This window comes from Telopea speciosissima, chromosome 5 (assembly GCF_018873765.1).
Source record: "Telopea speciosissima isolate NSW1024214 ecotype Mountain lineage chromosome 5, Tspe_v1, whole genome shotgun sequence".
NCBI classification, from domain to species: domain Eukaryota; kingdom Viridiplantae; phylum Streptophyta; class Magnoliopsida; order Proteales; family Proteaceae; genus Telopea; species Telopea speciosissima.
Genome location: NC_057920.1, coordinates 21,423,442 through 21,450,556, shown reverse-complemented (window position 1 = coordinate 21,450,556; position 27,115 = coordinate 21,423,442). Strand labels below are relative to the sequence as shown.

At 37.6% G+C, this 27,115-nt stretch overlaps 2 protein-coding genes across 2 annotated transcripts; one reads left to right on the top strand and one right to left on the bottom strand.

The window, feature by feature from the left end:
- Window positions 1–2,695: 2,695 nt before the first annotated feature.
- LOC122661538 (ubiquitin domain-containing protein DSK2a-like) lies at window positions 2,696–17,207 on the bottom strand. The gene is made up of 8 exons (XM_043856963.1): window positions 16,733–17,207; window positions 5,963–6,724; window positions 5,254–5,468; window positions 5,031–5,144; window positions 4,716–4,774; window positions 3,690–3,718; window positions 3,279–3,368; window positions 2,696–3,166 (listed from the first exon to the last, which is right to left on the bottom strand). Exons 1-8 carry the CDS (start codon window positions 16,962–16,964, stop codon window positions 3,018–3,020), a joined length of 1,650 nt encoding a protein of 549 aa, XP_043712898.1. The 5' UTR covers window positions 16,965–17,207; the 3' UTR covers window positions 2,696–3,017.
- Window positions 17,208–20,157: 2,950 nt separating this feature from the next.
- On the top strand, window positions 20,158–20,649 carry LOC122662858 (protein FAR1-RELATED SEQUENCE 11-like). Its single transcript, XM_043858567.1, has one exon. It carries the CDS (start codon window positions 20,158–20,160, stop codon window positions 20,647–20,649), a length of 492 nt encoding a protein of 163 aa, XP_043714502.1.
- The last annotated feature ends 6,466 nt before the right edge of the window (window positions 20,650–27,115 follow it).

The following is a 27,115-nucleotide window of genomic DNA, read 5'->3' as shown; positions in this document are numbered from 1 at the left end:
GAGATTAAACACACATTTGGTTGGGAACACATTTAGAATTGTACCCAAACAGGGAGACCTACAAACAATAATTCTCATAAATTAATGGGCAAACGACGTCGTCTTTGCACCAAAGTTCTCTATTCGAGCTCAAAATGATGAAACGCACTCATCCTTGAAGTTTTAGTCAGTTTTTAAAAGGTTATGTGACCCAAATTACACCATGGACAAACCAAACATTTCCACCATATGATCTTTGAGAGCTGTATCAGACTCAATTTATTATTGGCTCGAGGGTCCTCCAGGATGAAAAAAATTAGGTGTATACAAATATTTATGAGAATTAGATATGTTTTTAAAGGTGTTAAGATTGGTAGGTATTGTCTAGAGATTACTCATTTATTGTTTGCCGATGATACCTTCATATTTTGTAGAGCCAATAAGAATGATATTTCGAATTTGCATGTTATTCTTAATACTATCCAAGAACTGTCAGTGCGGTAGATTAATTTAAGAAAAGTGGTGTGGTGTTTGGTAAGCGTGTCCATTTGGGAATTAGGTTAGGGATATGATTCAATGTAATTTTGGGATCAATCCTATTTTTAAGGAGGCTATCTATTCGAGTACCTCCTATTTCTGAGGAGGCTATCAATCCTTACTTTCTCAAATTGGTAGATGGGTTCTAATAAATTCAGTTCTCAACTATGTTCCAACCTTTTTCTCAAGCATGTTATTTTGTTAGTGGCTGCAATCACCTTTTACTTTGTATGGTTAGCCAGGAACACAATTATTTTTGAGCAAGCAAAGCCTAATCCCACTTCTACTGTCCATTCAATCAATAAATGGGTTTAAACATGAATCCTACTAGTATCTCATATAAAAACATTTTCATTTTCAAGCAGCTTGGCTTAAATATACAGGGTTTGAAGATTTGTATAAAAATCAATGGGATTCTTTGCCTTCACTCAATCAGGTATGTAAGCAAAATTGTCTTATTGATATTTATACAAATCTACACTAAATCAGGTTTGTAAGCAAAATTGCTGTAACTTACCAAATAAATCTCTGTTCCAATTTTTCAGACATCTAGAATAACATATATTTGAAGGAGATAATAATAATGGCACTAAAATATTTGATGTTCAATCTAAAGCTAGGTATTTGCAGACCACTTAGGATTATTTATACTACTACCAATCCCTCAGACCCATCTTTTATTTGATCCTGTTATCTCAGATGATGAAAATAACTTTAGAAACGAGGGTAAGGCCACGTACATTTGACCCTCCCCAGATCTTGCTAAACGCAGGAGCCTTATGCACTGGGTACGACAGACCTTTATCCGCTGCTGTAACTGGAGCATTGCTGGCCCCACTGTGCACACATGGCTGTTGCTACACCGCACGATGTGCACAGTACGACCTTTCTTTTTTTCTTGTTATCTCAGTTGATGAAAATAACTTTTTGACCAGTTTAACTTTCGAGTATGAAATAAAAGAAGCAGTTTTGGGTGTCGAGGCTTATAAAACCCTAAGCCGTGATGGGATTTTTAATCCTCTCCAATTCCTAAAATGTGCAATGCAACAATGGTAGGTGGAGATGTCGACACCTGACAGCTCGGACATCCAACGGTACGAGCAAAACAGTAGTCAATGAACTCGGACCATTGGATATCCAAGCTGTTAAGTGTCGACATCAACATGTCCACCCAACACTGCCGCACACCACACCTTTAGAGAATTAGAGAGGATTATTTTCTAACATGATGGGCTTTCTGTTTTTTTTTTATCACTAATTTTGGGATATGCTTAAGCAAGATATAATTAAATATGTTCATAATTTCTTTGCATCTAGTACCTTCACTTTTTGAAACTAATCATACGTTGATAATTATAGCTCCTAAAACAGAAAAAGCCTGAAATATTTCATATTCCGAAAAGCACAAGGGTAAGCAAGATGCGCCGCTCACCTAGCTTTATAATTACTCTCTTTATTTGTAATAACATATAATGGATCATGGTGTTGGAGGTCTTTATGATCCAATGACGTATATCATATATTATAATATCAGATATGGTTTATAAAACTGTATAAAAATCTTTCCAAAACTGAATCAGACCGAATATGAAATCGTTTATGAAACAAAATAAAAACCATACCAAAACCAAACCAAGTTCTCGATAAAATATGATTTTGGTTTCTCCTCTCTCTTGCACCGAACCAAAACATACCGATTGACAGAAAATCCTGTTACTAAAATATTAGGGAAAAGAATGTTGTTCGGTCACGTGACTTCTACACCTAGACACATGTGCATACAGAATTACCATCCAACCCTCCTAAAATAAAAAATCTCATCCATGTTGATAACCCTGCACTGCACAAATTCTCATCAACCCCATGTTGGTGCAAGAACTACACAACCAAACAGCAATTTCTTGCCCAAAATATTATATAACTCCGTTGAATACCCATTTGTATTCTTAGCAACATGAAGAGCAGCTCAAAGTGTAGCTTGATGAAGATGATTTATAATACCACATAAGTTTTGTTGTTCCTTGATATGAAAAGTAAGAGATTTAAGTATGGCTAGAGGTTCTACTGATAAAGCGTGCATTTGCGCAATAAGAGGGCACCCAAACGTCAAGGCAGGGGAAAACATTCCACACAAACGATCTACAATATTTCTCAAGAGCAAAGAAGATGAAAAATAATATTGATCCAAACAACAGAAAAGTAGAAAAGAAATTTGACAAACAATTCACAAAACCAACCTTAAAAGTGTGTATGTACAAAAGATCACAGGTCTTCCGATTTCTCTCTTAAAAGGGAGGGGCAGAGGGGCAAATAGTTCAATAATTCATAGCCTACATCTTGTTTACGACTCTTTTAACATTATACTTTTATTCACGGCCAAAATGGAATAGGGATGAGCCCGCACTTTCCGCTGTCTTTAGAAGACACTGATCCAAACTGGCTAATCCTACAGGTTCACATGAGTAAACGCAGACTACATATCAAACAATAAACATAACAAATTACTGACCCGGGTTCCCCAGGAGTCGCTCCACTGCAGCATGAACGTTCCCTGCAGTGGCACTTAATGCACGGATATTCTCTTGAGTGTCGAAGAAACCCATTTCTTGGAGCTGTGACAGTTGAGTAGCATAAAGTTGTTCTGGTGGCACTATCGAAACCAAAAAAAAATTAGCCGCAAGGGTCAATCACATGAAATTGAAATTACAGGAAAAACTTTAACCTACATAAATTTATGAAAAGAAAATTGACAGGACAGATACCATTAGATGTGTTGGGAGTGCTCAAACTGCCTGCACCAAGCCCACCGAACATGTTCATTAACAACTCCAATCCCATGTTGTTTGGTGTTCCTGTAATTGTGAGATCTTTTAGACACCCCACCGAGAGACCACAAAGGAACAGAAACAAAAAATTTGATAACCATTCCTAATAAATAAATGGGGGAAGGGTTCTCTGAACCACCAGTGTTCCTATGCTCCCTCGCAGGGGGTTTTTCTATCACGTAAATGTAGATCAATGGATGGACAGTCTCTATTGATGCATGCATATGACATTATCAGCCAAATTGAGAATTACAACATATCGGGAAAATATTGAACAATCTAAGAGAGCAAGGCTTTCCCCAATATATACACACACACACAGCTAGATGAGGAACTTTTTCAACATACCTGTGCCTCCACTGGTATGACCAGGCTCCCTGCAAAAGAACCATACAATGAGTAAAGGAATTTTCTTATTGACACCCTTTAAAGTGTCGAATAATTTTGTAGTATAACACATATATTTCCCAATAATGGTAAATACTGTTATTTCACGTGGACTCGAAAAATGTGCTAATGATATATTTTTATACGGGAAGTGTTTCCTGGGGGGGAGAGTGGTCCCTGTGTGCACGGGGGCCAATGGGAGCTTGTGGAAGCATCAATATGGCCATCATTTTGCATTTCATGGGAGCAGGGGGTGGTCATTTTGCCCGCCCTCGTGTCTGGATGCAGGCACCACGCTTCTCCACAGAAACCATTTTCCTTTTTTTATAATGACATAATGACAAGTCACTTTCGAATTATTTTTGAAAACCTTTTTCTACCCCTAACTTAAAGAACTCTTAGGAATAAAACAAGGAGCAATTAAAAGGGGTCAAGATCTAAATACACCTATATAGGTGTCATTTAGACAGTCCCACAAGTAAAACAGTGCAAAATATTTATTTGAATAATAATAATAATATTATTATTATTAACAATAATAATATGAAACTGGTATCTGCAGCCAATTATATGGATGAACAAGTAAAACACAGCCAAAATTACATAGAAATGTTGAAGACCAAATCTGACTGGTCAAAATATTGTCTAGGGAAATATACTGAGAGTAATTCCCTGATAAACTGGGTCATGACCCCTTCACTTGTGTGCAGGAAGACCTAAATATTAGCTAAGAAAAATACCCCCATTGGGGCTGCCTTTCTGTCAACGTTAGTTTTTCCTCACAATTTGAGAATGCACCTAATTCTTATGATTGCTAAGTAAGGTAAGTTCTGCATCAATTATAATTTTCTGCCAATGATAAAGAATGCAGCTTCTTGACTAAAATAAATTAAAGATAAACAAGAATACCATGCTGATTCGTGATGTGTTGTCCATTATAAAAAAGGGGTGGGGGGAGTTAAGAGCAAAAGATTTGTTAGAACTTACTGTGCAGATTGTTGACGACCAAGTTGGGACAGAAGTGATTGCTGCAAAGACAAAACTTGCTGCAGGAAAAAAAAATTACATGTATCACTACAGGATGTCCGCAACTCAAGAACCCCAGCTGCAAAAGCTTATGCTGAGACTACCACCAAGTTCAAACTGGATCTATCTAACCCAATGAAGGCCTTGTCAACTTGTAAACTAAAAGTTCAACACATACATTTAAACCAAGGACACCATGAATGCACACACACACACACACACACATACACAGAGAGAAAGAGAGAAGTTTCATATCGTTCTCTTGAGTGATGCTACCTGCATTGTCTCAGGAGAAGTCAACTGACGAAGAAATTCTGGGTTTTGCATCATTTCTCGTAATTGAGTATTGGAATCAAGCATGCTGCGCAGTTGCGGATTGACACCAAGAATCTAATAATAGTTGAGCAATAGGGTTAGAAAATAACAAACAACTTTATCAAAGCAATAGAACTACCTCTTTTACCTCATCATAAAGAATACAACATAGTTTAACAACTACCTGGTTCATGTACTGGGGGTTAGAGAGAAGGCTTTGCATTATCTGTGAAACAGCAGGATTTTGTACGAATTGATTCATTTGAGAGGAATCCTGCATGCCACCAAACATACGTTCCATCTCTGGAAGACCAAGCCCAGCTAATCCACCAAGTCCAGGTGCCCTTCCATCCCCAGCAGGATTTGACATAGTAGTAGTGTTCGTCTGCGCACTTCCTCCTGCAAGATTAGCATTTAAGTGACAAATGAGGTTAGCTTTGAGAGCAACTGCAACTAGAGATAATTTTTTTTTTTTTCAAATTTAGGTTCCAACTCAGGTGGAAGGTTCAAGTACACCACAAACAAGAGCTCAATAAGATTATCTGCTTTAATAATCATTGAAATATACAGAGAACAATCTTAAGAAATGTTACATCGGGTTAATTTGCCTGAACATAAGCAAGAGGGATTTATTCAGTTGTATCATGTATGTCTGCAAATACTAAATGGGATCGAACTTTATGATATTATGGATGCATTAGCTGAAATGTTGACACCCAGAAATTCCTTAGCATCAGGAATTCCCCTCACATAGAGACCTTGGTTCTCTTTTCTAGGATTACCTGCACCAGCATTACTTTTCTATATTTCCTTCCCTTCCAACAAATAACTTGTTAGTGCAGTGGCTGCCGAATGATCCAGCAAGAGACACGTAGGAAAGAACATACACTTACCACCAGGGTTCCACGGATTGGGAAGTGGGTTTATATTTGGTGCAGGAGAACCAGTTGTTCTTTCAGAACCAGTGGTTGTAGAGTTGGTTGACGGGTCTCTGGCCTGGCCACCACCTTGGTCCGCCAAAAGGGCCGCAAATGGGTTTGAACCCAAATCATTTCCAGTGTTTCCAGCCATGGTAGTTGCATTCAGAAATGGTTCCTGAACAGTTTCATACATGCGCCTAAGCATGTTGAATCCTTCAGGAGAAGATTCAATGTTGCTCATTGCTCTGTCAGTGTTCCGCATCATCTCCCTCATGAGTTCAGGGTTTCTTGCAGCTTCCAATGTCTGTCGAAGAGTGCTTGGATCATTTAGGATGTGGGCAAGGTCAGGATTCCGATCAATAATTTCACGCATTTGAGGATTGCTCATAATCAAATTGCGCATTAGATCAGGATTATTCATTAGGTTCTGAATAACAGGCATGTTCATTATTTCTCTCATCATGTTTGGATTCTGAGTCAGTTGTTGCTGCACTTGTTCAAATTCAGGAAGCCCAGTTCCAAATAAACCAGATACCCCACTGCCACCCAGCCCATTGACACCAAGTCCAGGAAAAAGAGACGCTCCAAGACCACCACCAACGCCTGCACCCTCATTGGAACCAACAACAGGAGTGGTGTTTGGACCTCCTCCTACATTGGCTGTCCCAGTGGTACTGGTTGATGAAGGTGGTGCAAATCCACGAACCAGGTGAACTGTGTGATCTCCCTGCAAACCTACCAAAAAGGGAGAAAAATTAGAAACCAGAAAACGATTAGCTTGTCCCATTCACAATATCCAATAAAAACAAGACAACTCATAAATTCAAGCATTTTTCCCCCTTTCTGGTGATTGGCAGTGTACAAGAAAAATATTTTAAGGGGTTGGAGAGAAGCCAGAAGCTACAAAAGAAAGCTTGGTCACAGAAAGAACGTTTGGGAGGTTCGCTGAACACACCCACCAAGAGAGAGAGAGAGGAGAGGATCTCTTGGGACGACACACAAAAAGCAACAAAAACTAACTCCCTTAAACACTCCAGTAGGAAGACCCCAAAAAAATAAAATAAAGAAAGGTCACTTTGTTGGCCACCCAATAGTTCAAAAACCTCTACTTCGAAATTTGTCTGTGGCAGCAAGTTCTGAAAGATGCAACCCTATTACTGCAGGGTCTCAACAGCCAAGACTCAATGATAAACATCAGACGGCAAGTCCAACTAAAGCTACCGCATATATTCACATAAAAGAGATAAAAAAAAACTCAATAATGAAGTGACTCCCCCCCCCCCCCCCCAATAGATGACAAACTGATGGCAAGTCACTCTTGCAAACGGACAAGCTGTTGCAGATGGAGTATACCCTCAATGGAGGTGGTCCCCTAAAAAGTAATTATAGGGGTGATGCAGGACAGTCACAAGATATACTACATTTAATAAAGAATGAGGGTCCCATGACAATATTAGACTTCAAAAGAAGATTATAATCAATTCAACCACAAGACTACAAAAATAGTTGACTATGAGAAAATAAAGGAAAGAGTTGCCACTAGTTGCAGAAAAATAGAGTACTAGAAGCACGAGTAATGCAGGCCCGGCATAAAATTAGTCTTATTTTGCTAGTACATGGATATGAGCTTTAGTTTTTTAGTGTTTTATTTGTAATGGCAAAATAATAAGACCCAAAGTTTAGGTCCATAGGGGGTTAAACGAGATTAGTGTCGTAAGTGTTAGATTTAGATTAGGATACTTATTAGCCAGAGAGAGTTACGTTTTTGAGTCTCTTAATGTTAATCTAACATTCTAACCAGTGTTAGTATTTAAGTCCATTAGGATACTTAGTGGTTTTTAAATTCTATTGGAATTTGTTCGAAATTTGCTCAAACACTATTGAATTTTTTATACATGGATGTAACCCCCCCCTCCCAATCAATTTACACAGTTGAATAGAATTTTATTTGTGGAAGTGCGTGAGATGTGAGCTCTTCTCCCCTATCCCTCTCTTCTCTTTTCTTCTAAATTACTGTTCGGGGTACTGTTCAGTCTCAAAACAGCCCTCCTCTCTCTTCTGTCTCTTCTCTTTCTTCTCTTCTTTACTCACTCCTTCCCCCATTGCAAGCTGGTGAAACCAACAAACTAATAAGTAACAAGCCTTGTCAACCCTAGTTTACAAGGAAAATATTTCAAATCTTGGCCCATGGAGCAACCTATTCTGGGATCTGGGTTGGTGCCTGCATCATAGTTGTCACTGTGGTTAGGTGACCCAAGGCGTTGGAGAGGGTAAAGAATCAAGGCAACACCCAGCAGGGGACCAAGGCGCCTGGACATCTAGACGACGCCTTGACACCTATGGACTGCATCAGGGATTTGAAAATTGGATTGGATTGGTTGATTCAGGCCGATCCGGATTGGAATTGAACAATGCCGATCCTGATTCCAGCATATCTGGATCGGAATCGGTTGTGGCAAATCCCAATTCCGGCCGATCCAGATCGGACCGATCCTTGTACAGAAACGAGGGTTACCAATCTAAACACCAATTCCAGAGCTGATACAAACCAATTCCGAACTGGATCCCGATTCGTTTTTTTTTAAACCCTGGGCTGCATTAACAAAGGGTGCCAAAAATAGGGTTAGGGTCTAAAGGAAATGAGGGTAAATGAATAAAACAAGTGAGGGCTAACAGAATCATGGTTTTGGTGAAGGAACTTAAAGGCTGGAATGGATTCTTTCCTTGGTTGCAGAAAATAATAAGTACGGAAAAAACTTTCAAGTGAGGGCCAACAGAATCATGATTTTGGTGAAGAACTTCAAAGGCTGGCAAGGCTTCTTTCCTGGGTTGCAGAAACTAAAAACTACGGAAAAAATTTTCTCCAAGGCTAGGGTACATGCAGGTGTGAAGAGGATTGTTTTGATAAAAAAATATGGTAAAAGATAGCTGATTATTAAGTTGAAGAAAATGCTACAGAAGTAGACAGAAAAAAAAAAATAGAAGACAAGAGAGGAAGTATCAAGGAACCAACTTGGGATTTGAAAGAATAGACCTTCAAAGAGGATCAGTGAATTCATATAACAATAGCACAAAGCTGGCATTACAGTCACACCTGCAGAAACTAGAAAGTACCTACCATATACAACTTATACCAACACTCAATAGCTATGGCACTTCAAGAAACTCTAGAAACTACAGAATAACTCTATTTAACCTAAACGCCAATCAAGCCCAATGACCATAAGACAGTTACAAGTAACCACAACAATGCACTCCAACAGATAACTAATTTTGAGTGTATTATATTTTCTAACCTACTAGACTTTAACTGTTTTAAATCCTAGTGGTATAATACTCATTAAGCTTACCCAATGACATAAATCTCAACACCAGAAAGTATCCAACAGGCACCTCACAAACCAAGAACTCTAAAAATCCCTGTTGCAACTTAGGAGAAAGTCTTCAGTATTATTTGTTCAGCATCGATTTGTAATACCCAAATTATAACAAAAACTTTGAGAGCCATTAGATACCAGCATTTCATCTGTTCATCCCACAAAACAGGGCAACAAAGGAGTTCTGACTTCTAAACAATTCAAAGAGCAATTATAGTGCACCTCCATATCTTTATGCTTAATCCTATAGAACTTGTTTCTCACTGTCCAGACATCCAATACTTAGATTTTCCAAAATATGGAAATGCATGTAGTGAAAACGTGTGTTAAGCTACCAGTTTATAGTTGAGAGGTAAATGACCCATATGTACCGTGGGGGTACATATGTGTCATGTACACATTATATGGGTGGTAGCTTGTATGTCAAGCTGTTTTGTTTCCTAGTCTAGTTGCTTTTATACTTTCCTAATTAGACTAGGTTTCTATTTTATATTGTTTCCTTGTCTTTTGGCCACCTACTGGTTTATAGAATTTGGTATTGTAACAACATGGATGGATACAAACACGAAGTCAAACCCCAAGGTGATAACTGGCAACAACTGTAGAAATAAGAAGGATAAAAACGCTTTCCCGGCATCCAAAATCAGTATCAATACCATGAATACTCAAAACACCTCAATCTAATAGCAATACCAACTGCATCAAGAACCAGCAGCAACACCAAAATATTACAACAATTCAATCCAATAGGAATACCATGAATGATATCCTAGCATAACTAAAATCCATTAAGGATCTACATCCACTGCTTCGCATTGTATTTCTAAGAACCCAAATCAAAAAAGAATTTTCTTCGAGTAGCTAATATATTTCTTTTATCAGTTACAGGTAAGTTAGTCAAGTTAGTGACATGACGCATGGACTCTTGTTAATATATAGGACAAGACAAAACAGATTGCAGTGGATTCCATTTTCAATTTGGTCCTAATTAATTCTGAAACAGCATATCTTTCGCACACACCATGGTGGAGGGCCGCGGAAGAAAATCCGAGAAGAAATCGTTGCAGGGAGGGAAGAACTCACCCGGGGCGGGGGGGGAACTCGCACACAGCCCACAGGCTACTCAAACCACAACTCAACTATTCCATTCTATTCAATCTATCTCCAATGATGGGGAATTACATCACATCATATGTAAAGATAAATAAAGACTCCTAAAGTTAAGGATAACTCTCTAACTAGGAAACTAATTCAAATAAGGAAACTACAAAGAATTGGGAAACCAAATATCCTACAAAGCTAACAGAATAAAATAAAGTAATAAAGACATTATTTTCCCCAAATAACATAGATTCCTAAAATCCTACTAGATCCAAAAACTCAAACTGGACCCGGTTCATCTCCATCTAGGTTCCAAGGTAGTGCAACTGCACCAATTCCCCCGATATTGAGAAAAACTCGCCCACGAGCTTTGTAAAATGAGAGAATCAGCACAATTCGATCGGCATCCACAAATATCGCCTTTGATGGGGGGGGGGGGGGGATGATCCAGCACGTCTCATGCTCAATCGTCACGATCTTCTGATGGTCATTAGCAAACAACGTCTCTTCGATGGGAAAACAGAAATTGGACCGTCGATCAATTCTTCAATTGCAACCTTGATTGGACTGTGTATTTTAGTAAAACAGTCGCTTTCGTTGTCCACATTTTCTTCTACATCTGATCCACCTTCTGAAGATTGTATCATGCTTGACACCTTATCATAGAAGGTGTTATTACTTTCGGCAAGCTCCCGACAACTTGTATTCAAATCAAGGTGTTGTTTACAATTTATGTAAACCATCTCTAATCGAAAGGAGCAAATCGTATCAATCAACCTCCATGATGTGGTGGGTTTATGATAACAATGGAAGAATTGTAATTTATTGGACTACAAACTAAACAAAAGAAAAAGAAGTGTGGTGTAAAGTACTGGTGAGGAAGTTCGATGGTAACCACGGGGCAGGGTAAACTTGGAAAAGAAATAAAAAAAAGGACGAAGTCGAATAAAAAAGAATGGAAAGGGTAATTCTGGAAAATAAGAATATGACTTAAAAGGAAAAAAAAGGATTTAAAACTGGGCAATACAGGGAAATTGGGGTTTAGAAAGGAAGAACTTATCGCATTAAGAGCAGAAGAAGTGATAAACTCAGTCTTCGACCAGCGGACAAACAGCAGTGAGTGGAGGAGTTTGAGTCGAAGTCGATCTCCCTTAAGTGAGATTGGCGGTGGAAATTCAGGAGGCGAGAATCCAGGAGCAACCAGGTACGCTTCTCTTCAGGCTCTCACTCTTCTTTCTTTTTTTTGTGGTTGCTGGTGGAACCCATGGGGGTTTCGATTGAAGAAGAATGGGGCGGCTAGAAAGGGGTTGTGTAATCGAGGGGGGTTGGGTTTTCTGCTGGAATCAAAGGGAGGGTTGGAGTGGGTTTTCGTTCCACTCCTCTGTTTCCAACAATGTTTAATCTTTTTTTTTAATGGAAGTGCTGTGGGGTGGGAAACTGGGAATCGAAAGGATGGGCTGGGGTATGGTTTCAGCGGGAGTGGCTGCGGGAAGGGGATGGTTTAGGGTTTCGATTCGATATCTCTGTTATGCAACAGAGACGATATCTTTCTTTTTTTCTTTTAAATTTTATATCGGCAGAACAGTATGGGAAAAGAAAATAGGGAAGGAGAATGGCATGAGAGAGATTGACAGAGTAGGGACTGAAAGAGGTTGATGGGGAAGGAGATGGATCCTTCGGCTCTGATACCAAATTGGTGGAGGGCCGTGGAAGAAAATCTGAGAAGAAATTGTTGCAGGGAGGGAAGAAATCGTACAAGAAGAGAGGGGGGGGGGGGGGAGAAGAAAACTCGCACACAGCCCGCAGGCTACTCAAACCACAACTCAACTATTCCATTCTATTCAATCTATCTCCGACGATGGGGAATTACATCATATATAAAGATAAAGATAAAAATAAATAAAAGACTCCTAGAAATAAGACTAACTCTCTAACTAGGAAACAAAGAAGAATTGGGAAACCAAATATCCTACAAAGCTAACAGAATAAAATAAAGTAAAAGGACATTATTTCCCCAAATAACATAGATTCCCAAAATCCTACTAGATCCAAAAACTCAAACTGGACCCGGTTCATCTCTGTCTGGGTTCCCAAACGGGTTTGGATCAGTCCAAGGTAGTGCACCTGCATCACACCATAAATTCAAGACATGTTTATGCCTTTCTTGCATACCAATACAAGTCACCAGATATTAACAGAGAAACATGGAGCTGGGTTGTACGTCAACAAGAAGATGAAGTGGCAGACAAACTGACCCCAAACAAATTATACAAGAGAACATGAGTATCCAACCTCACCACCTTTAATTTCTTCCAGACACTGCTTCCTAGCAAAACCGATGTCAATGTTCAAGACCTTGACGTCTACATATTTCTACTTTATTACTGCAAAATAAGCGGACCATAAACTCCACAACGTTCTTGGGTTTTCCTCATAACCTTTCCGACATGCTGAAGTCTTAAGCTTCTGATAGAAATTTCTGGCTAAAATGGCTGAAGTATAGATGACTGAATTCTGGAAACAAGGTCATAAAGATCAGATGCAACAAAATTTTCAATTCCCTTGTAAGCCAGGGCAACATTCAAGCCTTATTGACAACGGTCAATAACTTGGTAGGGCTCAGGGAGATATTTGGGTCTCTGAATCTTACAGCCAGCATCATGCTGAGACTTTAGAGCTGGTTGGACCATTTTACTAGCTGGTGCATTTAGCATCAGGAATTTTATTTTCTTTAATTTAAAACACAGGAGGTATCAGAATGCTTTGTAATTTTTTGCTTGGAGCAGGATATTTTATCATAAATTTTAATCATACTCCCACTTTAGATTTTATTTCATTTCCATAATTATAGTTGAATGGCTACACAGAATCTGCATAGTTGACAATATTTAGTTGGGAAAAGACTTAGTTGAATAGAGTTCCACTTACTTCTAAGTCAGTCATATAAGTAAAAACTCAGGTTTCATTGACAGAGTTGGGTCACGTATTATTTAAAATGAGTTAAGGTGATTTTGGAAAAAATATTAGAGTCGGGCATGAAGTATACTAGAACTTGTAGGCAAAGTTAGGGTCTGGTAAAAATATCAACAATAGAAACTATACTATTTCTATCAAGACACTAAATATTTGCTTCTGATAGGCAGAATAGAACAAATAGAACACCTATAATTGGTACTAAATAAATTAAAATAAATAAGAACCCAGTAGAACAAACTAAAGTACCAAAACCAAGACCACGAAAAACCACACAGCCAAGGGAAAAACACAAATTAGACCCCATGGCTAGCTCCTCAGACATCACCTAACATTCCAACTTATTTATACACACAAAAAAATACTGGTTTGGAAAGATATTACCCCTCTGGCAATTTAAGTCATGTAAAGCCTCCATTCTCAAGGTCTCATAATAAAGACCTATTAAGATCCATAAATGGAATAGATCTTAAGTTTGGAAAGCTAGATATGACTTCCTACCCAAAATAATGGTTTCTTATGGCATTAAAGAGGCAAGTGATAATCTCAAAAACTGGTCTCCAAAAATAAATTGTCTTTTCTTCACCCATCTCAACAAGGATACAACCATTCTATGATCCGTGGACACTGACATAATATTGTGTTTCAAACAGTCAGTCTGGCAGACAGAAACCCTCCAAAATGCAGACACACCCAGGGCTAGAAAGCACTAAGACACATTCACATGTATGAAACAATTCTAGTTATAAGGACAAACATCTTTCATGCACGAAAGAAGTTATGATAAGGATATGGCCCACAAACTAAGAGAGTGACAATATTCCCTTAAAGAAGAGAAAATGGTAAACAAGGATGTGATCCATCAAAGCAGCCACAACAAAGCAATAGTCAACCTCCACCCACAAAAAAGAAATAATAATAACACAAGTTACATATTGGACAATTCTCACAGGCTGTAAATAAACAATCAGCCCTCTACCAAGCCCTGAAAAGAACACTGATTACATTGTGGGAGATTGATTCACAATATGTTACTAGCTGGCTGCAAGGTCCTTCCCATTTTTAAAAATCTAGTAGGGACACAAACAGGTCTCTCCATTAATAAGAACTGTATCCCACTTATCCTCATATATGAGCAACGGATCAGAAAGTGATGTCAGAAAAATTCTGAAGCTCAACCACAGCACCAAAGTAGAAAAATGTATGGACAAGGACGGGATACAAGAACAAAACATCCAATTTTACTATATTTATGAAGTTTCAAAGTCACTCAACTCAGAACTGCAAGTTCTGAACCAGAGGAAGGCAGAAACACCCATGCATAAGAGAATAGCTAGCCTCTCCTGGAACAACATTTAATCATAGTTACCAAGGTGGCAAGGCGACCATGGCATTGGAGAGGGTCCAAATTAAAAGGCATCACCAACAAGGCGATAAGGCACCCAAGGAGGCTGGACGCCTTGATAACTATGCATTTAATACAACCGAAAGAAGCAATCCATACACCATAGAAAGATTTGGCGCCGCTCACTAAATTCTGTGGTTTATGAGATTTGCAAATCGGGGCATAGCATAAATGAGACCGCTCATCATATCGAAAAACGAATTATAGGACTGATGTGTCAGCAAGGCTCTATCTTCTTTCTTTGGTCATCTGTCCGACTTTTTGTTATAATTAAAGCAGCGGGTGAGAGTGGCCACAATGCCATCTAGAGATCAGGCTTGAAATTCTGTTTCATTGCTCAAAACCCAAGGATAATAGGTTGACTAGTGTACACCTGAGTTCTGAAAAGGCTCCTGGTCCACAATAAAAATGTTATTATTATTATTATTTCATTATATATATATAGGGGGGGGGGGGGCCTACACAACTAATTACTTCTTCTTCTCCCCTTGACTAGTTTCTTTCTTTCCATCTTTCTACTTTCCCTCCCCCACCCCACAAGTACTTTTATTCCTGGCTGTATTCTTTCAACCAAAGTAGCCTACAAGAAGTACTCTTCAGTCAAACTTCAAAGGATGCCACCATTACCTATTTAGTCAAATACACAGATGGTGTAATAGTGGTACTAGGTTTTTCTTTCATGCTATCGCCACATGGAATTTCACATATTTAATTTTTTATTGTGATCTATAGTTTATCCCTGAAAATTTCAACATTTTCTATGTTTTTATGAAAATGTAGCTTTCAATTCAATCAAACACATGCCTCAGCTAAAGATAAGCACCCTGACAGGATGTCTCACTTAGATAAGCAGCTTGAATGCACCTCTCATTTAGATAACTCTGCACAGAAGAAGGAATTACATATAATGCACCAAACTCCAGAGACTGGAGAAATATACAGATGATAGATCCAACTGTAAAGTGATTATCCATATTGAGGAAATAAAAAATTAAACGGTCAAGTCCACGGGATACCATTACAAATCTGGATTTCAGAAAGGCCAAAGCTGCTACTTTCCAACTATAACCGTTTGAAAAGTTAGTATCAACAGCACAATCAGCAAAGGGGAAAAATATCTACTGAAGGAAAGCCATGAAACCAACCAACTTCCTGACTTCACGCCTACACCCATAAACCTTCCCCCATTCCAACTGTAAATAAATTAAATGAATGATTTAAAGATTAACATCATCTCCATGCTCACCAAGCTTATAACATTGAGAATGGTTTGAACACATTGCCCAATGAGATTGATAACAAAAAAGTAAGGAGGAGTATTCTCTCTCTTCACGTGATATAGAGAATGTTTTCTTAATCTCATCTTCACTTTTTCATTGCTTTCATCTTTCTGTAGCTCCCTTTGGCAACCTTACGTTACAATGGAAGGGAAATAACAGTGTGACTGTCCTAATTAAGAACACAAGTAAAAAGGGGCGCACCCACTGCAAGAGGCTCCTGCCACTGCAGGATCTGGGGAGGGTCATAATGTGTGCAGCGTAACCCCCCCTTCGCGAAGAGGCTGTTTCCTGAATCAAAACAGCGACACTAGGTCGCAATGGAACAACTTAACATTGTACAGAGGTCCACACACAATTCTGAAAACATCTAGAATAAGGACATTGGAGCTGAAAGTGAAAGAGATCATGCATGAGCATTAACTGACTTAAGGTTTTGAAATATTTAATAAATAAAGAATTATATCGATATTTCTATAGAGATTAGGATGCCAAAAAGACCAGATTCAATAAGATCGAACAAAATATAAGGAGTCAATATACATTAAGAAGAAAAACAAGACAAAACGATATCAAATAACCAGAGTCGAGATGAGAAAAATAAAAATACCATAGCTTTCTAGGGTTTGGTCATCTTTAAGGATCCGCCCCTTGTAAATCAACCGCTGCTGCTCCGCTGGAATATCACAATTCTGTGCAAGAAGAGTTTTGAATGTTCCGACGGTAGATTCAAGACTAGTCTGCACAGAGAACTTTGAACCGTTCGAACATCGGATGTGAACGGAAACGCCAGTACCACCTTTCGCACTGTTTGCCTCGCCTGAATCACTACCACCGCCCATACTAACCCTCCCCACGATGGGAGGCTCAATCCAAACTTCAGGAAAAAAAAAACAAAAAAAACAAATTCGACAAAAGACAAAGAAATCTGAAACCCTAAATCGTAGATAGATAGAGATATCCGATCTACCAACTCAAACAAATTGACGAAGTAATGAATTAGAAAGGGGAAGAGTAACAGATAAATAGGAAACAAAAGGGACGAAGGGATCAGAGGAGGAGTTGTATGAAAGGGAAGAATATATCTTTCTGTCTATAAATTAATTTGTTTTGAATTATTGAATAATTAGAAAGAGAGACAAGGAGAGAGAAAAAGAAAAAGGGTCGGAACGATGGAATCGAAGGCGCCTGAGTCCTTGTTACCCAAAAAAAAAACAGAAGGCGACTGATTCCTAAATAAACGGAGGTTTTTTGTTTTTGGGGTTTTTATAATTACCATCCCAAAATCTTTCATATTTACATTATCCTCCCAATCTCGGTTTTTTTGTTTTTTGGATTTGTTACAATTATCTTTCCAAAATCTTTCATATTTACTATTATTCTCCCAAAAAAGGAAGAAGAAGGAGGAGGAGAAGAAGAGACGGTGATGGGATGGGAGTTTTTTACAATTACCACCCCAAAATGGTATTTTGGTCTTAAAAAATTCATGACAACGGCAGACTGTCATGACTAACCCCCTTAGTTACAGGTCTTTGTAACGGTGAGGGCCAGTTAGTTATTAGTATGCAATAGGAGAGGGTAACAATTGTTTCAAAGTTTTAAGGAGGATATTAATAAATATAAAAGATTTTGGGATGATAATGGTAAAAAATCCTTTTTTTTTTTAATCTTTATTGGTTTTTTCTAATTTTCGGCTTTCTCTTATTAAAGTCTAATTAAACATGCCTATTAATAGGGTGTCAATTGGGTACGGAGTCGGGTATTCAGTTTGGATCCAGTTTGGTTTCAAGCAGTGGTAGTAGGATCTATATCCGAACCAGCTCGATATCTTTCTGTATGTTTTCCTTATTATTAGAAATGCAATAATGTATTATTCGGCTTGGATTCGATTCTTTGATAGGCAATATCTTACAGAAAATTTTTTATCGCCACCCGGCCAGGTTGCAGGAATGTTCCTACTTCTTTGGCTTACAATCAAAGAAATTGAATGATTCACTTCTACTTTGGGTTCACAAAACCCTCCTAAGTTTTAATATTTTTCAAAATACCCTTTTAATTCCGTTTCTTTGGATTTCTGCAACCCGGGTAGCCGCAAAATTTCATCCTTAACTTAGTATCATAGCCTTTTTAATGTGGTTGCAGCCCAAAAGTCAACAAAAGCACAGATGCGCATCTCAGCCCACATTCATGAATTGGATTAGAATAGTTAGGACGTTAGATGTTTGGGACTTAGGGTTTTGATTTTTTGCGGAATATACATGTGTAATCGGTATTTTGCCTTAGAAACCAATACCATATTGAACCGAACAGAGGAAGATGTCTTTCTAAAATGCCAAAACTATATCAATTCTCCTTCGGTTTAGTACGGTATGATTTTAAACGGTCGGTTTCGATTCCAAATTATCACCAGCTCATTGCGGTCTCCACTTGCCCTCGGAGACCAGGCCTGTGTTTTTTTACCCAAAAGAAATGTTTGCTCAACCAATTGGATAGACCGAATAAGCTGTAAACAGAGGAGCAACCAAACAGAAATCCCAACGATTAGATCAACCAAATATCACCAAACAGCTAACGATCTGCTTTGCAATCTATTATATGGATGGTCAGGATCATGTTCCATATTAGTTTTAGAAACCACTACCAATACAGCTTGCACTTTTTATATTTGTATCATGGCCCAGTGCAATATTCCATCTGGTTGCTGTTGGAGGGATCCACTTGTCATCCCCTCCCCGCATGATGACCTACCCTCATCTGTTAGTGTTTAGGACCGGCTCATGGGACCGGTCTATTAGATTGTGAAGTCCAAACGTTGGTGAAAGAGCGGTTCACTAGAACTGCCTGGTTAAGTAGAAAATACGTAAGAGGGTGAGCTATTTATGAGCCGCTATTCCGGTTGTACCCTTTCCAATGGCTGCATCCTGCATGACAAGTAATGAGCCCTTACCAATGGCTGCATGACAAGTAATGACTCATGGAGAGAAATGGATATACATACTTGACTAATTACCAAAGTATCCTTGTTATTTTTGCCCTACAATAGTTCCAATAATCACGAAAATTTATTTTTATTTAAGAGTGACTGGTAGTAGCGCTATCGTTATTTTCCTTAAGCGCGACACTAAACTCAACGGTTAAACCGTTTGTTTTTATTGAATGAAATCCCATCCGTTAAATGTGTTGACTGTACTATTTAATCGAAATCGGGTATGACCTCCTACAGCCGATTATGAAAAATAGGGTATTACCTCCAACTGCCGGTTATGACTTACTACCTTGCTATTATCGGCTATGACTTATGAGCTTTTGATCACTTTGACTCCCAAAAACACCCCTCTACCAATAAACTTCCATTAACACTTTGAAAACAAACTGCAAATTTAACGAGATGGAGGTCTTCACCGGCGTTCCCCTATTTGGTTGATTCTCACTAGCGTCGACAGAGATGGAGATATTTCAATAGGAGGTATCCTCCATTTGATGTCCTCTTTCTCTCTTTCCTTCTTTTTTTTTTTTTAGGATTTATATATATACCGTTTTATCTTGCAGGTGGTGGTAAATTTTAACTATTTTTTGGTTAATAGAAGAAGGAAGATAGGAAGACAGAGGGGTTTACCATCGGGATTTCTCTCACCAGAACCAATTTGCACGGATTTCTCATTATTCTCTTATCCCAATCCTCCACTTCAGGTATTTTGAATTATCTCTTCCATTTAAGTTCTGAATCATTTAGCTTAAACCTCCAATCTGTAAAAAGAATGATTGTTCTAAATTCATTTATTGGTTGTGCAGATGAACATAGAAAATCTCTAATTTTAGTGTCAATTGATGGTTTCGTTTTACTTTACAACTAGTTAAATGGTGAAATTTTAACCAATCTGTTAGACCAGAAACTTATATGTTGAAATGGTTGTTTGAATTGACATTGCAATAAGTTAATTTAGCATTTCTACCCAAACCCTAGGCAATCCATACCAATAATGATTTGTAAACACATGGTTACACATTGCAGGATCATCCATTTGTTGTGCAAAAATGGATTTTAATGAATTAGCGGATACATACAATGAATTTATTGATGGGAAAAATTATGTGTGGGATAGAAATGAAACTGGGTCAAGTGATGTATTAAATGATAAGAATCTTATTGACAATGACAATACAGTAAATGAAGTGGGTTATGATGATAGTAGTACAAATGATGAAGACTGGAATAATTCTGAAAGTGAAGATAGCGATGATTACAACACAAGTTCTAACAATGATTTAGTAGATGAGGTTAATGAGGAAGAAGCTGTGGATTTGAGGTTAGATGGGAAAGAGAATATGTCAATAATGAGTACCAATGTTAATGACTTGGAACCTACTATTAGCATGGTATTTTCGACTGATGATGAGGCATATCAACGTTATAACAGTTATGCCAAGGAGATGGGGTTTTCAGTTCGGAAATATAGGGTGGATCGCTCAAAGTTAGAAAAACACGTAGTATCAAGATACTATATTTGTTCAAATCAGAATGATTAAATAAAAGACAAACATAAAAAGGTAGATTACCAACCTCGTGTTACAAAGAAAATTAACTGTGGGGCTTTGACGAAGATCAAGAGCAGTAATGGGGTTTGGGTGGTGGATAATTTTGAAAAGGATCACAACCATATATTGATGGACAGGAATGAGGCTTTCAGACTTAGATCACATCAAAAAAGGTATAAAAGTACAGTTGAGCTTATAAAACTACTGCATAAGTGTGGGATACCATTTGCACAAATAATGAGAGTTGCAAAAGATTTTACTGGTGGTGAGCAGTTTGCTAGTATAAATGATTAATTTTGTACGAATATACTAAGGGCAAAGCGAAGAAATTACATAAGGATAGACTGTCAACAAGCAATTAACTATTTGAAGAGTAAAATGGCATCAGATCCAGAATTTTTTTATGATGTCCGTGTCAATGAAGATCAACAATTTACTAAGGTTTTTTGGATGAATAGTAGAGCACGGGAACAATACAAAACTTTTGGTGATGTTTTTGTGTTTGACACGACATATAAAAAAAATAAGTATAAGTTTCCATTTGCTCCTTTTACTGGGGTTAATCCCCACATGCAGTGTATGCTTTTTGGTTGTGGCCTAATAGCTGATGAGACAAAAGAATCATTTATATGGTTATTCAGGACATAGCCTCGAGCTATGCAAAATATCCAGCCAACAACAATACTTACTGATCAAGACTCAGGAATAATGAGAGCAATCAAGCATGTGTTGCTATTGACTGTCTATCGGCTATGTGGATGGCATTTGGAGAAATATAGGATACAACATATGAGACCATTATACAAGAAATATCCTAATTTGAATGCAGTTTATAAGAGTTGTTTTTATGGTTCTAATACACCATTCGGATTCGAGGAGAGTTGGGAGAGTATGCTAAACAGATTTAATTTACAAGATCATAGATAGTTAAAGAAGCAGTTCAGGATATGTTAACATTGGGTGCCTTGTTATTATCGTAGCATTTTTTTTGTTGGAATGAGTACCACACAAAGGGGAGAGTTAATGAATAATTATTTTAAGGGTTTATTCACATCAGCAACACCTCTAAATGAATTTGTTACTCAATATAAAGAGGTTGTCACGAATAAAAAAAGAAAAGAAGTCAAGGAAGATGCTATCTATATCACCTCACCCCTTACATGTGCTACAAGTCACGGAATTGAGCAACAAACCGCTATTGTTTATACTAATAAGGTGTTCAAGGTTTTCTCTGAAGAGTGGTACACTACTTTTAGTTTGCAAACGAATCAATGTGATGATGAAATTATAGAGAAGATGTACAAGATGTTTAAGATGGATGGGGATCGAGAAAATGATATTCAATATGTGTTGGATAATCATCAGACTGATATCACAATTTGTGGATGCAACATGTTCAATAACAAAGGTATGTTGTGCAGACATATACTTAAGATATACGTGATAACAGACAGATTCCATATTCCGAATAAGTATATCATGCATAGGTGGACCAAAACTGCCCGATTTAGTAACACCCCATCTGGATCTATGGCATGGTCATCACAAGAATAGGCACAACAACCAATATGGCTTTTACAAGACCTTGCTAATAAATTTGCAAGAGAAGGATCTCTTTCCTAAAAGAGGTTTGAGGTTGCTTTAAAAATATTGAATGAAGGGTTAGTGCAGGTCCAGCAATTGTAAGCAGCTGTGCCTAATTCGAGTTGTAATCCGGTACCTTCAGCTATTGTTCGGCGAAGAGTAAATGAACTGTTACATACCTCGATAACAAGAGGGAGACCGAATGTACAACGTTTATTGTTTGGCATTGAAACAGTTACTAATTGAAGGGGTTACCATTGTTCTGGTTGTGGCGGTACAGGGCACAACATTCAAAATTGTGCTATGGTAATTCTTTTTCTTGTATCGATAAATGTATATTGCAAGTTCCCTTTATATTTATTTGTTTCTTATACATCGTATTTTTAGGTTAACACATTGGAGATAATACACAAGGGAGCAACTTGGCTTCACAAATAGAGTTCATAGGGGATAATACACAATGTAACAACCCATCCTTGCAAATAGAGAGATTGGTGGATAACACACAAAGTAGCAACCGATTGGAGTATATAACAAACTTGGGGAATAATATACAAGGAACCAACCAATCTGTGCAAATTGATTTGAATGGTAAAACATCTAGGTCAGATTTAATCTTTGTTTTTTATTTTGATAACACAACACCTCCTTATTGACTAAACCCTTGATTGTCATGCAGAACCTCCTACTTTTTTGTGACAGTTTTGTTGTCATTCAACCAATTGTGTTTAGGATTATGGTGAGTCATCCTAAAAATTGTTTTAAGTATATTTGGTTTGGTTCATTGCAGTTGTGGCTTTCTTATAAGTGAAATCATGTTATTATGTCCTGCCATTTTTAGCGTTTATATGTATACCATTTTAGTATTTATATGTATACTCTTCATTTTTTTTATTTTTTTTTTTTTGTATGTTAACCGATAGTATCACTATTGTTTCTCTTTTTTTTGGAACAACCTTAGTAATGGATACACTGTGTAAGTCTGAAGACCTCAGTCTTTTCTTCGTTTCCCTACCACCAGAAGCTTACAGTGATATTTCTAGAAGAACCGTAATATCCTACAGTCAACAAACCTATCATGACCTTCTACGAGTATACCGTTACGGTTTACAATATAAATGGATGGTTTGTCATCCCGACTACCCCTACCTCACCCTCTTTATCATTGATAATTTCTAGATCTTCGAAAAGGAATTCTTAGTTTTTTTCTGGGACCTATTTGTAGTTCATAAAATCGTTTGTCTCCCCATCTACAGTTTCCATCACTATCTCATTACATACACCAATAGTCAATTATGTCCAGGTCGCCAGGACTACCCAGGTTTCCATGTTTCCCCTTACTTTGTCAAACTTCTTTCTTTGTTTGCTCCTATTATCAAGTGGATTCATCTTCTCTCCACTCTACCAAGTGATAGACAATTATGTCACTATTCTCTTTCACCGTTCTTCGGACCACATCCATCCAACCTTTGTTCAGCCCAACATCTCATCAAATCATTACGTGTCTTTATGCCCTACCTACCAGTTGTTAAGCATAAGTGATTATGACCTCTTTGCCCAGCGAGCTCTCAAAAAGGAAGAATGGCTCCAGTTCATGCGCAATATGTACTCTCTCAATCAAGTGGACCCTATCAACGTGCCTAACTTCCTTATTAGCACAACACATAATGTATGGGATACCAATGACATTCTACAACACCCGGAGATTCATCTCATAATGAACAATCATGTGGATTTTCTCACGACATAATATTTTGACAGTACCCACTCTGATGATGATGGTCCAATAGAAGGGTAACACATTCCAACAATTTACGGTTAAAATCTCAAATTGAGTGTAATTCTATATCCTAGTAATCATATTCAATTTATTTCATGTTTATGTAGATGATGATGGAACAAATGAGGATAATTGGGCAAAGGATTTAGGTAGTTGAGTAAGCTCTATCTTATGTGGGTATAACTCTTTTATCCACTCAATTTTCAATATAGGTTCCCCCTTTCTATTGATAGTTTGGTTTTTGGTTGGAAGCAAAACACATTTTTTTTTGTTGCAGTTTTAATGTATTTCTATATATTATCAGTTATTTTCTAATGATATAAATAGAATGATGCAGCGGTAAGAAGTTCTATGTGAATTGGAAAGCTACTTGCCGTGACTGATCGAAAAACGACAAAGTACTGGATTGAAAAGAAACAAATTCGAAGAACTGGATTTTGTCTTACCAGTGTTTTTTATTGCTAAACCTTCATTTTTCTTTGTTGTATATGTAGTTGTTGTTGAATGTTATAGGGTAATTTTGGGTTTTTTTTTTGTTTGTCTTAGTTATTCCCTGTATTTCATATTATAAACTTCCAACACATGTTCAACGTCTAACCCTCATGTTTTGATAATGATATCTCACGTTCATGTTACAACTCTAGTTCGGTCTATCAATTTATGGTTATAGAAAATCAAAACCACATGGTTATGACGAACTAGATGTAAAGAGAATATTACACTCATAATCTGTTGGTCAGATGGAAGGGTTTTGCCAGTATGTGAATGTGTGAACCCAGAGCGGCAACAATTTCTATAATCCTGTTCTTAGATAGATGCAATTCATAAGGAACAAGTAGAACAAATGGTATCATGATGTGTTGGCCTATAAATTGTGAAGACCTATATGGTAAACTTGTATTGATGATTTTGTCATGGAGGTCCAAAGATGGAGAAATGCACATGCATTATATTGATGATTGTCATGGATTTCATCCATTTTGTTGACATTCAACCTTATTATGTTTAAATTTTTTTTTTTTAATTCCCATCGAAATACCAAAAGCACCCCCTTATTTAAAATAAAATAAAAATAATAATAAAAGATCGAAATAGCAAAACACCCCCTTATCTGTTTCTTTTTGTTTCTTTCATTCATTCAATAGTGTTCATTAACAAACATAAAATTTAGGATACCTTTGCAGTCCAATAAAGGAAACCTAGTAAGCAATATCTCCAATTGCTTTCTTTTCAGTTACTTCATGCTTTTGCTAACTGCTGGTGTTTCATGCTCGTATTTTTAATAATGGTAGATTTGGGTCTAATAGTTAGTAATCTTTTTTTTTTTTTTTGGTATTTCTTCTGATTAGAATGAGAACCGGACTTTATGGACATTGGGTACCCTTCCTCCGGGCCTTATCACATTCTACTCAACAACAAAACCTTTAGACAACTCATGGCATGTACTTGGGCTTGGTTACAATCTAAGTATTAGTACAGTGAGATTAGCAATGCTGTAGTTATCCACTTTAATGGACCAAATATGTGGACTATGAGATGGAGTTTGTGCATATGTGCAATTTTGGACTATAGATCAATAGCTTCTCTCGTGGGACAACTATGAGGTAATGCAAAAAGAGTTGCAAGTCACGATCCTGTTCGGGCCTCCAAGCATCAAGGTCGAAGAAATTCTTAAGCTACAACTATGAGGTAATGCAAAAAAAATTGCAAGAGTAAAAGCCCATTCAAATCCAGGATCAACAGTATAAGTCCATTCACAATAGGTGGATCAATAATAAAAATATAGACTAGAGGCCCATTCACAATAAATAAACAAAAAAATGTATAAACTAGAGGCCCATTCACAAGCAAAATCCACTGAATACCATAGCAATAAACCCAGAATTTATAAACAGCCTTAATTACATGACAGACTTCTACTTGTGACTTTCCTTCATAAACTTGCTAAATAAACAAGAAGATTTAAACCCAATATCCCCAAATGCATAATGATTTTTGCTCATGTGCCCAGTTGGCTTGTTCCACTTAAGCCAGAAACTATCTATAATAAGCAACATAGAACATCCGATTGATACGGATACATGAGTCCAGATCATAATCCTCTGAGCTGACCCAAAATACCCCCCCCCAAAAAAAAGGACTGTTCAAAAACAATGTGGAAACCCAAAAACCTGATTAATCCATATTGATTCATTCAAAAAATTACTAAAAAAAAAACCACAACTACGAGTTGCAGTCTGTTTCTTCTTCTTCTGGCTCTTCTTTTGGCTCTTCTTCTGGATCATCTTCTTCTTCAAAAACAATCTTTTGTTCATCTTCTTCTTCATCATCCGAAGACAACACAATGCAATCATCTGGTACGTTGTGTACCAGAACCGGATCATCAAACGAACCACCACCATAGGTAGGTGGTGCTACTGGAGCTGGTGGATCTGCTGGAGTTGGTGGAGCATCTGGATCTACTGGAGCTGGTAGAGCTGCTAAAGCTACTGGAGCTGGTGGAGCTGGTAGAGCTCCTTGAGCTGCCAAAGCTAGAATCTGCAATTCTCCCTGCTTTTGAATGCACCATCTTCTTATAGTTGTAAGATGCACGAGATTAGGAGCTTTTTTCCTATTCACTTGATATCGAGGGGGGAAATTTTTTCCCTAAGGATTTGAAACCTTAGTCTTGCCATTGTAATCCTTGTCTACCACTGAATGTTTTGTAAGAAAGACAAGAACAATACTATGTTAGAAGGAGGGAGAAATAATAGGTGTTAGTATGACAGGACAACAAAAAAACTCAAATGCATGAAACCCTTAAACAGAGTAGATCAATAACCTACCAACACAGAAATCATATGCAGATTGACACCAACAGATAGATAAACGCAATACAAATGATCGATGCCATGAAAACAAACAGAGATTTTTGTTAAAAAAAAAAAAAAAAAACCCCAAAATCAGTGATATCAGACTTCACCATCTTCAGGAAGACCACTGATTGTTTGTTAAATAAAACAATCGAATTATACTGTGTTACAAAGAGAGAGAAATTTATGGTATTAGTATGGCATGCCAAAAAAAAAAAACCCCCAATAACAAACAGAGATT